General features: G+C 39.6%; 1 protein-coding gene across 2 annotated transcripts in view; it reads left to right on the top strand.

Moving 5' to 3' along the window:
• Window positions 1–13,459, top strand: part of ARHGAP20 (Rho GTPase activating protein 20) — a 105,404-nt gene that overhangs the window by 64,494 nt on the left and 27,451 nt on the right. For both annotated transcript variants that reach the window (XM_087721201.1, XM_087721200.1), the window contains exons 3-6: window positions 1,893–2,063; window positions 7,699–7,848; window positions 9,964–10,005; window positions 11,522–11,606. In XM_087721201.1, coding sequence (XP_087577327.1) covers window positions 1,893–2,063; window positions 7,699–7,848; window positions 9,964–10,005; window positions 11,522–11,606 — 448 coding nt within the window. The remainder of the gene's footprint in view (window positions 1–1,892; window positions 2,064–7,698; window positions 7,849–9,963; window positions 10,006–11,521; window positions 11,607–13,459) is intronic.

Here is a 13,459-nt window from a genome sequence, read left to right as displayed (position 1 = left end):
TAGGCCCGTTTTTCACCCTCCCCGAGCCGCTGCATATGCCCTGCACTTACCTGCATCCAAAACAGGCCGCGTGGGGATTCCTAGGAGGGGTAGGATGGGCGGGACCAGCCAGGAGTGGGATTTGAGGGTTCTCCAAACTGCACAGAATCTTAGCTAGAGGTTCTTCTGAACCTCTATGAACCTCCAGCAACCCACTCTTGCATACCAGAAAAACAACAACATTGCAACATTTCAATCCATGACAGATTCAGAAGTTATAAAGTTCTTCATGTAGGTTGTTTTAGCCACTTAGAAACTGTCTTCTTTTGTCTAAGCAAATTCAGATCTTCCATTGTGATTGTCTCTGCTTTTAATTCACATTATGAATTTGAAAAGAAAGTAAAATCAAATGGCAGTATTTCTTGATTCCCCACATGCTTATTCTCTACTTGAAGGAAACTAGAAAGGGTTCATAGCAGGTAGGGGACAGGATCGTATCCACTCTTAGCAATTCTTAGTAACGCCAGATTGGATCCAAATCAAAGATCAACGACTTCACTTTCAATACAAATTCCACTTGTTTATTAGTGGAAACAGCCAATAGAAAATCAAACATGTGTAGGAATGATGGAATAATAAAGTACTGTGTTCTTTACAAAGTAGAGACAAGATGATAAATCTGGATTATTGCTGACTTGCAAGGCGGCTGCAGATAGTTGTTTTTCTGCCAGTGGATGTGAGTCATATTCATGCTGAAGTTCATGTCCTTCCAACACCAGCTGTCAGGGTTTCCCAAGTCAGCAATATTATTAGACCCCCTGAATATTCCAGCTGCACACAGCAAGGGTTGTAACAAACACTGAGATGGTGAAGCTAGGAAGCAGCCAAACACAGCATGAGCCTCTCTACCCAGATCCTGAAAGGTTCTTTGGGTGGCCAGCTGTTCCCATTGCTGTCATTCCAACAAGCAGGAGCAAGCAACAGAGGTTTAAGGGGCCTGGAAACAATGTATAATAGTCAGATGCAAAGCAAGAAAAGGAAAGGAAAGTTCCGTATAAAACTGGCTTGTTCCGACAATAACGCTTGATTTTGTGTGTCTTACAGAGTGTATAGTGTGTGTATAGCCAAATCAAAGTTAGATTAGAATCTGGCTTGCTTTTGAGGAAGTTTTCTTTATAACTTTGGGGAAGGAGAAAACCGGAAGGAATTTGTGAAATCCAGCTAACCCGATCCCTCCAGCTAATACAGAGAGTGTAATATCTTTGGTTAAATTTCAAGATCCATTTGGGCCTCCATAATTTGTAACAGCATCATGGACTGCTTAGAATTGGGCTTTTACAGTTAACTCTCAGTTTTATGGACCCCAGTTTAGCAGACATTGTGCATTGCCATTTTATGCCTACATAAAAAAACCTATTTGCCTTATCACACACCTATGTCAAATATCCATGAATGAAGTCCTATTCATATTTAATAGGCAATTGGTTTATGGGAGCTCCTCCCCATTAGGCAGTAAAATTAAGGACTGATTGTAATCTTTATCCCTAGAAGTTGTAAATGCCGATAATTAATGCAGGTGAATTAATAAACTATATATATATATATATATATGCCGCAGTGGTGCAGTGGTTAGAGTGCATTACTGCAGGCTACTTCTGCTGATTGCCGGTTGCCTGCAATCTGGTAGTTCAGATCTCACCAAGCTCAAGGTTGACTCAGCCTTCCATCCTTCCGAGGTGGGTAAAATGAGGAGCCAGATTGTTGAGGGAGATATGCCAACTCTGTAAACCACTTAGAGAAGGATGTAAAGCACTGTAAAGCAGTATATAAGTCTAAGTGCTATTGCTATTTTTTATTTTAAAAAATCAATCTTCAGTTTGACTCATAGATTATTCCTTTTGATTTTGGAACAGGGAAGGCTGCTTCTCCCCAATCAGCCCGGAGACGTGTCCACTGGTCCAGTCCTTCCTTTCTCCAGCTCGAGCATTCCTACTGGAAGGACATGTACAACTGAAGACAGGTCTGCAGACTCAGGAACGACACCTGTTCCTCTTTACTGACATCCTTGTGATTGCTAAATCCAAGTAAGTTTTCTTGCAGAATATGTCCTCTTTATAACAATCAACATCCCTTACTATATTTTATGTTATGGAGTTGGCGGGAGGCTCAACTCTGCTTTTCCTTTGCTGACATTTAGATTTTCTTTAAATTATACAGCAGGACATTAGATGCAAGCAGAAGGTTGGGTGGTTGGGAGGCTGTAGTTAGCATAAATGAATAGCCTTTGTTACTCTGTGTGGGTTTTCATTATTAACCAATGTGCTTATCTGAAAAAGAGAGGAACCCCATTCGACTTGTGTCGAGGGCAGAAAGATTGAGTGAACGCTGTGAAATGTTTTTGCTTCTTCACCTGGTAACAATCAAGCAATGTGAAATTCCGGGTCATTAATTTGCAGGGGATTGGGAAGTCGGAGGACTCCAGTGCCTCTTACCATTCTGTTTCCTTCTACTTTGTTTGGCTTTAACATTAAATGATGCTAGTGCTGTTAATTGAATGTGGAGCTCCAAAAAATCCCCTTCATTTATCTGTGTCTAACATGACCTTTGAGAATGCTTCTTCAAACTAGTAACTAGTAACTTCATAAATTGTAGCTTAATGAAAAAAGAAACCAATTCTTCTCTTGCGGTTGTATGGCCTTATACAGTGTTAAGTTACTGGAAATGAAAATATCCTTTTATGGTTTGCAAAGAGAGTCAGTCTAGCTGTGTTCTGCTAAGAACTTAGATTCAGCATTTATCTGTACAATTACAAATATTCTCAGGGCTTCAGAAAAGATGTCTCATTGGTGACATCACGTTAGAGGTTTATCTTTGATTAAGGGGTTGCATATCATTTGGAGCACTGTTTGCTCAAATGTCTTCTCCATCCTTTCAGAGAAGTTCCCCCTCCCCAAACTCTTATAAAGGCAACCAGGTATTCACTAAACAGAGATATTAGATTTACTGAGAAACCCAAGTAGTCTTTATTGTCATTGTACAAAATAAATGCAAAAAAATTGATCAACGTTCATGTTGACCACCTACCATTGAAATCAGAGAGGAAGATGTTGGGAAGATGTGTTCTCGGAAAGTCGCGAACCAATTAAGCAAACTAATTGTATCCTGCAAACTCCATTCCCCTTTTGCTCCTCTTTTATCTCCTTTGCAAGGGGCCATTCATCGTCCACTTGTGGCCTTACTTCCAAGTCGACCCCTGTTCTTTAGCTGTTCCCTTCGTCTGCCAACTCTGCACATGCGCACACTGGGAACAGGCTCACTGTTTGTCTGCCTCACTGATGTCTGACTCTGAAGGCAGCTGATAACTGGCATATGGCTCTGGTCCCCTCTCTGTCTCCGACACAGAGCCCTCATCTGAGCCTTCCCCAGACTCCAGGACTGACCCATGCTCCTCCCCAACCTCCTCACATCCCGAATCTGCTGCCAGCTCCGCTAGCCACTGGCGGACCACAACAAGATGTTTTCAGATTGTTTTGTCACCTGAGATTATCACTGGAAAAATACTTATCATTCAAATAGTCGTACATCCAATTCAATATGCTGGAATGTTGTAGCCATGGCTCATCCCCATGGTACACACCGTTCTTCTTCAGCTGACTGAACAAAATAAAAAATTGTATTGTTGGATCGGTACTGTCTAGTCCTGTTTTTTTTTTTAACAGGCCCTTCAGATGTTTTTATGAAGCTTATAAGTAGATTAATTATTAACCTATCCCCCAAATAATCATGGAAAGATTCTATCCCGGCTGTCCCCAGGTTTGCATAATTGCTTTTTCATAGAGAAGAATGCATGGCCACAAGTTCAAGATAGTCATTCAGCCTACCACTCCTGATTCTTTGGCAAAGAAGGATGTTTCATTATGGCTTTTCCTTCATAGTTTTTATGCATAACTGCACATGAATTGTTGCTCAGGTTTGTTCATAGCTATAAACACTGCAGTGCAATAAGGATATGTCAGAGTTCCAGTTCATAACTTTGATTTAATTCTGAATTGTCAGATAAGTAATCGTAAGATCAGTGTCAAGCTTGATTGCACACAAACAGCTTATTCAGGCTCTGTTATGTTTAGTAACATCTTTCAAACACTTTCTGTTAATTCAGAGACACAAGGAAAACAAAACATTTTGTACATGCTTACCAAACACGGCACTTCCAAGAAACCTGTTTCTGAGATACAATCAGTGAAAGGACCAGGGTTTTGTTTTTCCAAATTAAATAAGAACTGATGTATATATCTGCTTACTTTCCCTGTTCCATTTTTAGCTTCCATAACTGAACTTCAATTTCATTTGAACAGAAGGTTTTTTTTCGTTTTGCTTTGTTTTGTTCTAGTGCTATTCCTGAAACTGCTTTTCCCTGGGCGAAAAAAAATCAGCCACTGATGTCTAATGACATGTAATTATCTCCTAAAGCAATAACTGGATATATACAAGGAAACACTAAGCATAAGAGCCCTGTCCTTCACACGCTTTGCTGACAAAGTATTAATAAATTACTTTGTGGGGAAAAAAATTGTTATGTTAACAGGACTGGATGATCTTTCCAGGCAGACATTTTCATTTTCACAGTTCTTATTTTAAGAACTGGTATTTTCTCTGATTTGCATGCTAATAAACATCATTCTCTTGCCTTCTTTTTTCTTCTTGCAACATTTTACTCGAGTATTATAAATTAAATTTTTTTTAGGTTAATCTCCTTTCATATCAGATCTTCCAATCCTGAGCGGTATAAGTAGTCCTTAACTTATGGCCACAACTGGGACAAGAATTTCTGTTGATAAGCCAGGCAGTTGTTAAGTGAGTTACACCTAACTTTACAACCTTTTTTTGTCACAGTTGTTGTGAGTGAATCGTGGCAGTTGTTAAGGGAAATCTGCCTTTCCCCATTAACTTTGTTTGTCGGACCCAGCTTGGCTGGGAAGGTCACAGATAGTGATCATATGACCCTGGAAAGCTGTAATTGTCGTGCTACCCACCGCTCGAAACTACCGGTCCGCCCAAACTGGTCCGGACTGGCAGTAGCCCACCACTGGAAGGGGGGTCATTTCCCCCTCTCAAAGAATAGGCGCTCCAATGATTGGAAGTCAAAACAGCTCTATGAAGCAAAACGTTCCAATATCTTTTCTACCTTTCTCATAGAACCCCTGCTTTTAACCTCTACTTATTTGAGTGCATGCGCTTCATTTGAATTTTCACCCTTTATTTTCCTAAAAAGGGATTAAATCCTTGAGAGATGACAAGAAAATTATATCCCTCTGCCCCATAATTGTAGGATGTGCTTCATCGGTGTTTATTTGGACTTGAAAATCATTTATTGTCCTAACAGAGTGAGTACAAGGCAGACCTAGATTTACAATAGTTCGCTTAATGACCATTCAAAGTTACCCCGGCACTGAAAAATGTGACTTAACGTTTTTCACAATTACGACCACCTTAACAGCATCCCCATGGTCATGTGATCAAAATTCAGATGCTTGGCAACTGGTTCATATTTATGACCGTTGTTGTGTCCCAATGTCACGTGAGACCTTCTGACAAGCAAAGTCAATGAGGAAGCCAGATTCATTTAGCAACTGGGTTATGGCACAGGAGACAAAATCCTCGTGTGTCCAATCACACTTGGCCAATAAAGGATTCTATTTCTATTAATTTATCAAATGCATATTCACTTAAACAACTGTGGCAAGAAAGGTCGTAAAATGGGGCAAAATTCCCTCAATAAATGTCTCACTTAAGAACAGAAATTTTGGGCCCAACTGCCCATCTCATCTAAGTCCTAAGTGATTTTCTACATGATCAAAAAAGTAAGGTACAGAGTAAAAATTTGTAAAAGCCATACTGATGTATTAGCATAGGATTCTGCATCAGTTCACCTCCCCCTGCCTGGAGAATTTCTAATCCAAAAACAATTGATTTGGAATTGCCAGAATGGAACTTAGGGGAATTGTGTAATAGAAGAAAAGTATTTTGAATCCTCCTTTATTTCTGTGGACATCATGCAGGCAGCAGCTGCCAGTGAATTTTGTGCAGACCAGTGTTTACATCTGCGGACATTTGGGTTACTGCCAATTTCTCCGGCGGGGGGGGGGGGAGAGACCTACTTACAACTAGATTTTTCTTTTAGAAAAATGGATCATTAGCAATTTAAGCCAGTCCTCTGAAATCCTTAAAAGTTTAAATGCATCCACATTTGAGACCTAAAGAGCTGCGTGTGATTGATGGTAGGTCTATGCTGTATCCTAGAACGAATTTTGAAAATGCTCATAACTCTAAGGATGAATAATTTGGTTTTCCTTTCAGATTGCACCTGTCTCTTTTTGGCCTGCTAATACTAATTTAAAAAAATGTCCAATAGCAGTTAGACTTATATACTGCTTCATAGGGCTTTCAGCCCTCTCTAAGTGGTTTACAGAGTCAGCATATTGCCCCCAACAATCCGTGTCCTCATTTTACCCACCTCGGAAGGATGGAAGGCTGAGTCAACCCTGAGCCGGTGAGATTTGAACAGCCGAACTGCAGAACTGCAGTCAGCTGAAGTAGCCTGCAGTGCTGCGTTTAACCACTGCGCCACCTCGGCTCCAAAATAAGAAGGGTTTAATTAGAATTTAAAATAGGAAGCTACAATAAACATAATGAAACATACTTTGGTAAAAAGAATTTCAGTCTTTCCTAAAAGATCAATGGCCAGTTTAGGGCAGGGGGGCGGGGAGGGGGGGGACTCTAGAAATTTTAGAACCATTCCCGCCACCATTTGTTATTTATTCAATAGCCAACATCTAAAGCATGACCTCTGACTGTAATCTAGACAAACAGGAAAATTTCTAGGGTCCATGCTTGCAGTTGTGTGAGCTTACAATCTACTTCACTCGTGACGACAGGTCATCGCGTGACGTATCACGACTTTCTCCCCCTTTACTAAACTGGGGGTGGGCGTGGCCAGCATGTGACGTATCCAGCCTGCGGGCCGTGAGTTTGACAACCGTGGTCTAAAGGGTGAGAGGAGGTGAACAACACAGAAGGCTAATTTTCCATTCATGCTTATTTGTCCAGAGGAAATATTTGTGATTATTTATTAAAACAATTTATTGCCAATAACATGAGTACCGTCACGTTATTAATAAATTATCTGTGGTATGTAATATAAGAGTTGCATTAATGTAGTAACTATAAGATTGGAACGTATGAATAAAAACCTAAAAATCAGCAATGAAGAGGTGTTTTTTTTTTATGTTTCACATTTCTGAACCATCCAACTCTTTCAAAGGAGGATTCTGGGCGGTATACAACAAAACATCAAAATATAAAACAGTATATAAAAATTAAAATGTCAGAGTTATATTTTCATTTTATGTATAATGGCTCTCTCCAATCCTATTTGTACATTTTAAGATCTTGCATATAGATTCCTGAGAAGATAAAATGAATAGGCCCTAATTCTCTGCTGTGTTGGTAGTGTTATCAACTTAATAGATGAATTATTTATCAATATAGACTAGTTATGAATTATATTGAAATTTAGCAACCAAAATGCCTTGTAGCACTGTGTGTGTGTGAGAGAGAGAAGGGGGATGGAGAGAGAGAGAGCACATAGGCCCTGTGTTTTTGTTTCTTTCTTTATATTTTTCTATATTTAAAAAATGTGCCTTTTTTAAAAAATTGCAGGTCCCAGTTGCATTTCAAACTGAAGAACCAGGCCCGCCTGTCTGAAATGTGGACTGCTTCTTGCTTGGAAGAGGTCTGTGAGAGCAGCATTAATGCCGACCGATCTTTTGTTTTGGGATGGCCCACAACCAACTGTGTGGCTAGTTTCAGGTACAAGATATTCTTTTAATTGATTTCTCTATCGTTGCTTATATCTAGGGGTGCGATAGCTGAGCGGTGAAAGACACTGAGCTTGTCAGCTGGAGAGCTGACAGCCCAGGTTCAAGACCTGAGTTCTGCGTATTCCTTTCCCCAGCTCCTGCACACTTAGTAGTTTGAAATTATGCAAATGTGAGTAGATTAATAGGTACCACTTTGGTGGGAAGGTAACAGCGTTCTCCTAGTAGGTGGAGGCATCATCCAGGCATTGGATCCTGATGGGTATGACTCCGTCAGGATCCAATGCCTGGATGATGTCTCCACTGTCCCGAGAAAGGGCGTATCAGGTAAGTAACCAACACCCATTCTGTGCACCTCAGCATATATCCATGCTGGCCACATAACCACAGAAATTGTCTTCATACAACATTGGCTCCTTTGGCCAAGAAACAGAGATGAGCCCCATGCCCTAGAGTAGGACATGACAGGGAAACCTTTATCTTTTTGCATATATCCAACTGAGTCACCACTTAAGAGTTATCTTGGGTGTCCAAACTATATTCTGAATATTCAATTATTGAATTTAAAGTGGATCCGTACTCCGCATCTGAAGATCAGAGTTTGATCAAAGATCAGAGTTTGCATTCAGTCATATGGCTTAACTTTTAGCAGAATGCAGTTACGCTGATTCAAATCAAAAGTATATCATTCTGCCGTATTCCCAGATTTTTTAAAGCTTCTTTATCCTCCCATACAATTTGAGATAGATGGTTGGGAGAAGATAATTAGAGAGACAAAATGTGTAGCAGAAGAGACCCATGAAAATCAGAGCTTGACATAGAAGCTTTTTAAAGGCCTGAAAAGAGAGTAGAACATCAAAGTATGAGTGAAATTCTAGGGCAATTTATGGATTGAAAGGAGGTGCTTTTTGGAGTTATTGTGGTTTCATAACATTTAGGATTTTAACAACCAAGTTATGGAAATAAATTGGTAGTCAAACAGCCTTATGTGTGACTATATCAGTACTCAGTGACTTTGGGCCAATCAATCTCTTTCAGCCCTAAGAATGAGGCAATGGCAAGCCACATCTGAAAAACCTTGCCAAAAAACCTTCAGGAACATGTCCCAGCAGTTTCCAAGAAGGGGTGTCAAACTCGCATTGTCATGGCAGCATCACATGACGTATCAGGACTTCCCCCCCCATTCGCTAAACTAGGCAGGGGCATGGCCAGTGCGTGATGCATCCAGCCCATGGCCCGGGAATTTGACAGCCCTAATCTACAGTATCCCTTCCCCCCCCTGAAATCTACAATCCATTTATGCTAAGAGGTTTCAAGTTTGATTTATTTCACAGTTTGGGAAAATACATACTGATTTACAATGAAAATGTGATTGGTATTTGATCTCCTGTATCAATAAAGAAATGTTTTAATGGATATTCTTTCTTGACTCTCATGTTGACTTTGAAATAGTCCAACGTTAAATGATGGGAGTCCCTGTCAAAAGGAAATTCTAAATATGGCATAATCAATGCAGAATTAATAAACTATAGAACGGTGTTTCTCAACCTTGGTGACTTTAAGTCCTGTGGACTGTGCTGGCTGGGGGATTCTGGGAGTTGAAGTCCACAGGACTTAAAGTCACCAAGGTTGAGAAACACTGCTATAGAAGTTGATTAGATTCTCCAAAATATCCACTCATTATATATTTTGATTCTTCATAGTTTTTAGCTTGTTGAGTCTGGAGATCAATTACAAACGAATACAGATTTTAAAATAAAACTAGGAAATGTGATTAAATGTGTGTGTTCCACTCACAAAGCACTTTGTGCGAGCTGTAGTGACATTTCAGTAGCAGAATAAACCTCTGTTCTGGATGGAAACCTGAAGAAGGACTTTTTATATAAATAAAATTGCAGCCTGGATTTACTGATATATTTTTTTTCATTTTCAAAGAGACTTGGCCTGTTGGCTCCCTGCTTAGCAGATTTGCATATTTTACTCTGGTAGTTTATTTGCTACTCTATTCACCTATTTTGAACTGTTATCTAAGTTGGCTTATCCTGTTAAGAGATTCCATTTGGAATTGATTTGCTAAAGTTGAAAAATGTGTTCTTAATTATTTCAGTTCCGTCGAGCAAAAAGAGAAGTGGTTCACTTCCCTTCAAAGGTACTTTGCTTTTTCTGTATTCATATTAGGAAATCATTGCTAAGTTAGCCAGGTGCAAAATTTGTATTTGAAAAGGTTCAAGCACCAAAGTATCCGGATTTAAATTTGAAACAGCTGCTTTTAGCTTAACTGGAAATATTCTGACATTGTCTAACATTCTAGTCCGGAACACTTCCAGCAAGGTCAGAGCTAACCTATTTGAATTCAAAACAGTTGTTGCAAAATCTTGTCTGTCTAATTTAGATCAAACTTTAGACAGTTTCTCATTTTAGTGAGGGTAGTTCAGAGAGATATAGCTTTTTTTTAATAGAGCTAGTGGGCACATTTGAAAACTTTGAGAATATAGGAAGTTGCTGAACAGCTTTCAAAATCTAGCTGGAATACAATTATATAGAAGTGAATTAACATAATGCTTCTTGTCACCAACTCTACTCTATACTACGATAGCTAGCTTTCTTTATCCAGGCAAGAAAGCATATTTCTTTTAAAAACTAAAACTAAAAGAGCATTCTTTCCATTATTCTTATTTTGGAAGAGAATTTATGGAGTTTATTCTTGGAAATGCTCATTCTTAGAAATGAAGTTGATGCTTGAGGATAGTGCTTTGTTTTCTACTGTGTCAGCTTCTATATTTTTGAAAAATATAAAAATCAGTTGGGGAAAAATGTCTGAGAAATGCTGAGAAATGTGTCTGTGGATACATTGTGGTCCATAGGTTTAGTCTAAATTGAGGTTATTTTATGGTTTTCAGAAATGTAATCATAAAGCCCATGGAAAAACACGGGAAAAAAACCAAATACAACAAGACCAGCATACCTACACCCGTGAAAATCTACATATATATTCATTCATTCATACATACATACATACATACATACATACATACATGTTGTATTGTATTTGTGCCGATAAATAACACAACACAAATGTAACAAAGGCAACAGTAAAAATATTGGGTTTCTGTTGTGATGGTCTCTTGTGACGAGCTGATAGACAGATAATGGAAGCAGTGAACTTCCTCCCTTATTTGGGCATACCAGGGGTTGTGACTTTAAATATATACCTTTCTCCCTGGCTCAGCTGATAAGGAGAGGAACTCTGTGGCTTAATGGTTAACACATCTGCCTAAGATGCAATACAGCACAGGTTCCAATCCCAGTAAGGGTATGGCTAGCTGATGAGAGCTAAATAGCTTGAAATAGATCTATACTAGTCTCCCTTTATTTATTTATCAGCACAAATACAACATACATACATACATACATACATACATACATACATACATACATACATACATGAATATGAACATGAACATGAACATGAATATGAATATATACACACACATATATATATGAAATAATATTTTTTTAGGAAATATCCTACAAGCTTTTTGGCTAATTTTGCTAAAGATAAAATTTCCCTTAATGTTTATAGCTATTATTGAATGCATTGTCACTTCTGGTTTGTGAATTTACTTATTATAATGGCTAATTTCGATTTTTGATTGCTTCAACAGTCGAATCAAAGAAGAGAAAGCAAAAGATTATCCCAAAAGTATCCCGTTGAAGATTCTTGCAAAGGATATTGGAAATTGTGTATATGTAAGTGTTTCTCACTCCCAGTTTGAATGAGCAGTGTGTCCAACGCAAATGTTTTGTCTGCTTCTTCAAAAGCAGCTGTAAAGAAACAAATTATTTTGAGTTGTACAGAGTTCACAATCTTCTCCATTTGTTTGGCTACTCTGTCTGGTTCCTCAGATTTTTGGTTTACTCCTTTGGCTAATAGTCAGTGCTAGCACTCCTTCCTAATCAAGGGATAAGCATGTTTGAGACTCATAGAAACAAGGTTGGCTAAATGCTTGAGAATTCCACCTGTCCATCATGAATACATAACAGTTACATGACAGTGCAAATCTTTAATGCAGAACAGTGCACTAAACCACAGTGCACTGTTAATGTCTATGGAGATTCTCATCATCCAGGCCATGGTTGTCCCAAAGATACTTTTTCAAGAGGCAACTGGACTTTCTGATTTTTCTTTGAAGACATTTCGCTTTTCTTCCAAGAAGCTTCTTCAGCTCTGATTGGAATGGAAGGATTTTTACTCCTTGCAAACAGCTGGTCATTTGCATTCTTTTAGAGCAGGGGTGTCAAACTCAATGTCATTTAGGGCCACATCAAGGTTGTGTTTGACCTCAGAGGACTGGTGGTGCCCATGGGGGGGGGCGTGGTCATGGTGGGCATTTGACACAATCTTAAGATGCGCTTTCCCCCTTCTTTCCACAGTTCTTTACTATAACCATTTTCCTATCTCTTCTACCAGATATTACAGGCAAACATTTATTGCTTATTCTTCACTAAACTTTTTATTTCTAAATTTCCACCCCATTGTTTAATAGTAAATTGCTTTTCCAGGCAGAAAAGCTATTTATACAGCATAAATAACATGATAACACAAGATCTAACAGCAGAGGTAAATTTCCAGGATAGTTAATAGAAATGATTGTCAATTATAGATTGTTGGTTGTAGATTAAATGGACCTACAGTATGTAAAATCCGGCATTCAACTGTAGTATTAATATAGGATGTTGCTTGTTTTCTATCCAGATCAGGCACTAACTTAAGGCCACATAATTGTAATCTAGTCCAATTCAGTCATCCTGCAGCATTTTGCTGGCTGTGTGGAGGTCTCAGTCCTCCAGAAGCATTCTGCCGGCCAAAAATGGGCCCGCAAGGCCTCCTCATGGCCCATTTTTGACCGGCAGAGTGCTGCTCGAGGCCAAAAACTGGCCACACTGGAGCCACCCGGGGCTCCCCCCCGTGGCCCATTTTGGCCAGCAGAGGCACCGCAGGCCGGTCCTTTGATATTTTCAGGCCAGTCTCACAGGTCAGATGTAAGCACCCTGTGAGCCATATCCGGCCCGCGGGCCTTGAGTTTGACACCGCTGTTTTAGAGAGTAGTTGAGGCCACCTGGAGGTTTCTCTGTATCGTCAGGGTGGTGAGTGGTGCAAATGGGTGTGGAACCTTCTTGGAACTGTTGAAAGCACCATGTTGTAGACTGGAGATAGGTGATGTCATACAACCCCCCCCCCCTCTTTTGAGAGAGGGCTGCTACAAAAACTAGAAAGTCCAGTTGCCTCTTGAAAAAGCACCTCTGGGACAGTGCACTGTTAAACACAACAGTTCAGAGCAGTGCAAAACAGATGCATCTTTCTCTCTGGGACTGATCATTCTTAAAAATACAATATATGGTAATAACACCAGAAATACTCATGAGGAGACAATAGAGTGGCTTTTTAAAATAGTATGTTTGGTTTGTGGATTGCTTCTCCTCCTCCCCCCCCCCACAGCTAGAACAGCTGGACATCCCAGGGGATCAGCTTCCTTTTATCTGCAAATTGGGATTAAGTGGAGTGGGGAGGTGACATAAGCAACCCAAATTACTTTTTATCA

The sequence above is a fragment of the Thamnophis sirtalis genome, unplaced genomic scaffold (genome assembly GCF_051295495.1).
Source record: "Thamnophis sirtalis isolate CommonGarterSnake01/CBP01778 unplaced genomic scaffold, rThaSir2_p1.2 scaffold_8, whole genome shotgun sequence".
NCBI lineage: Eukaryota > Metazoa > Chordata > Lepidosauria > Squamata > Natricidae > Thamnophis > Thamnophis sirtalis.
This window is presented reverse-complemented; position numbering and strand designations above follow the sequence as displayed.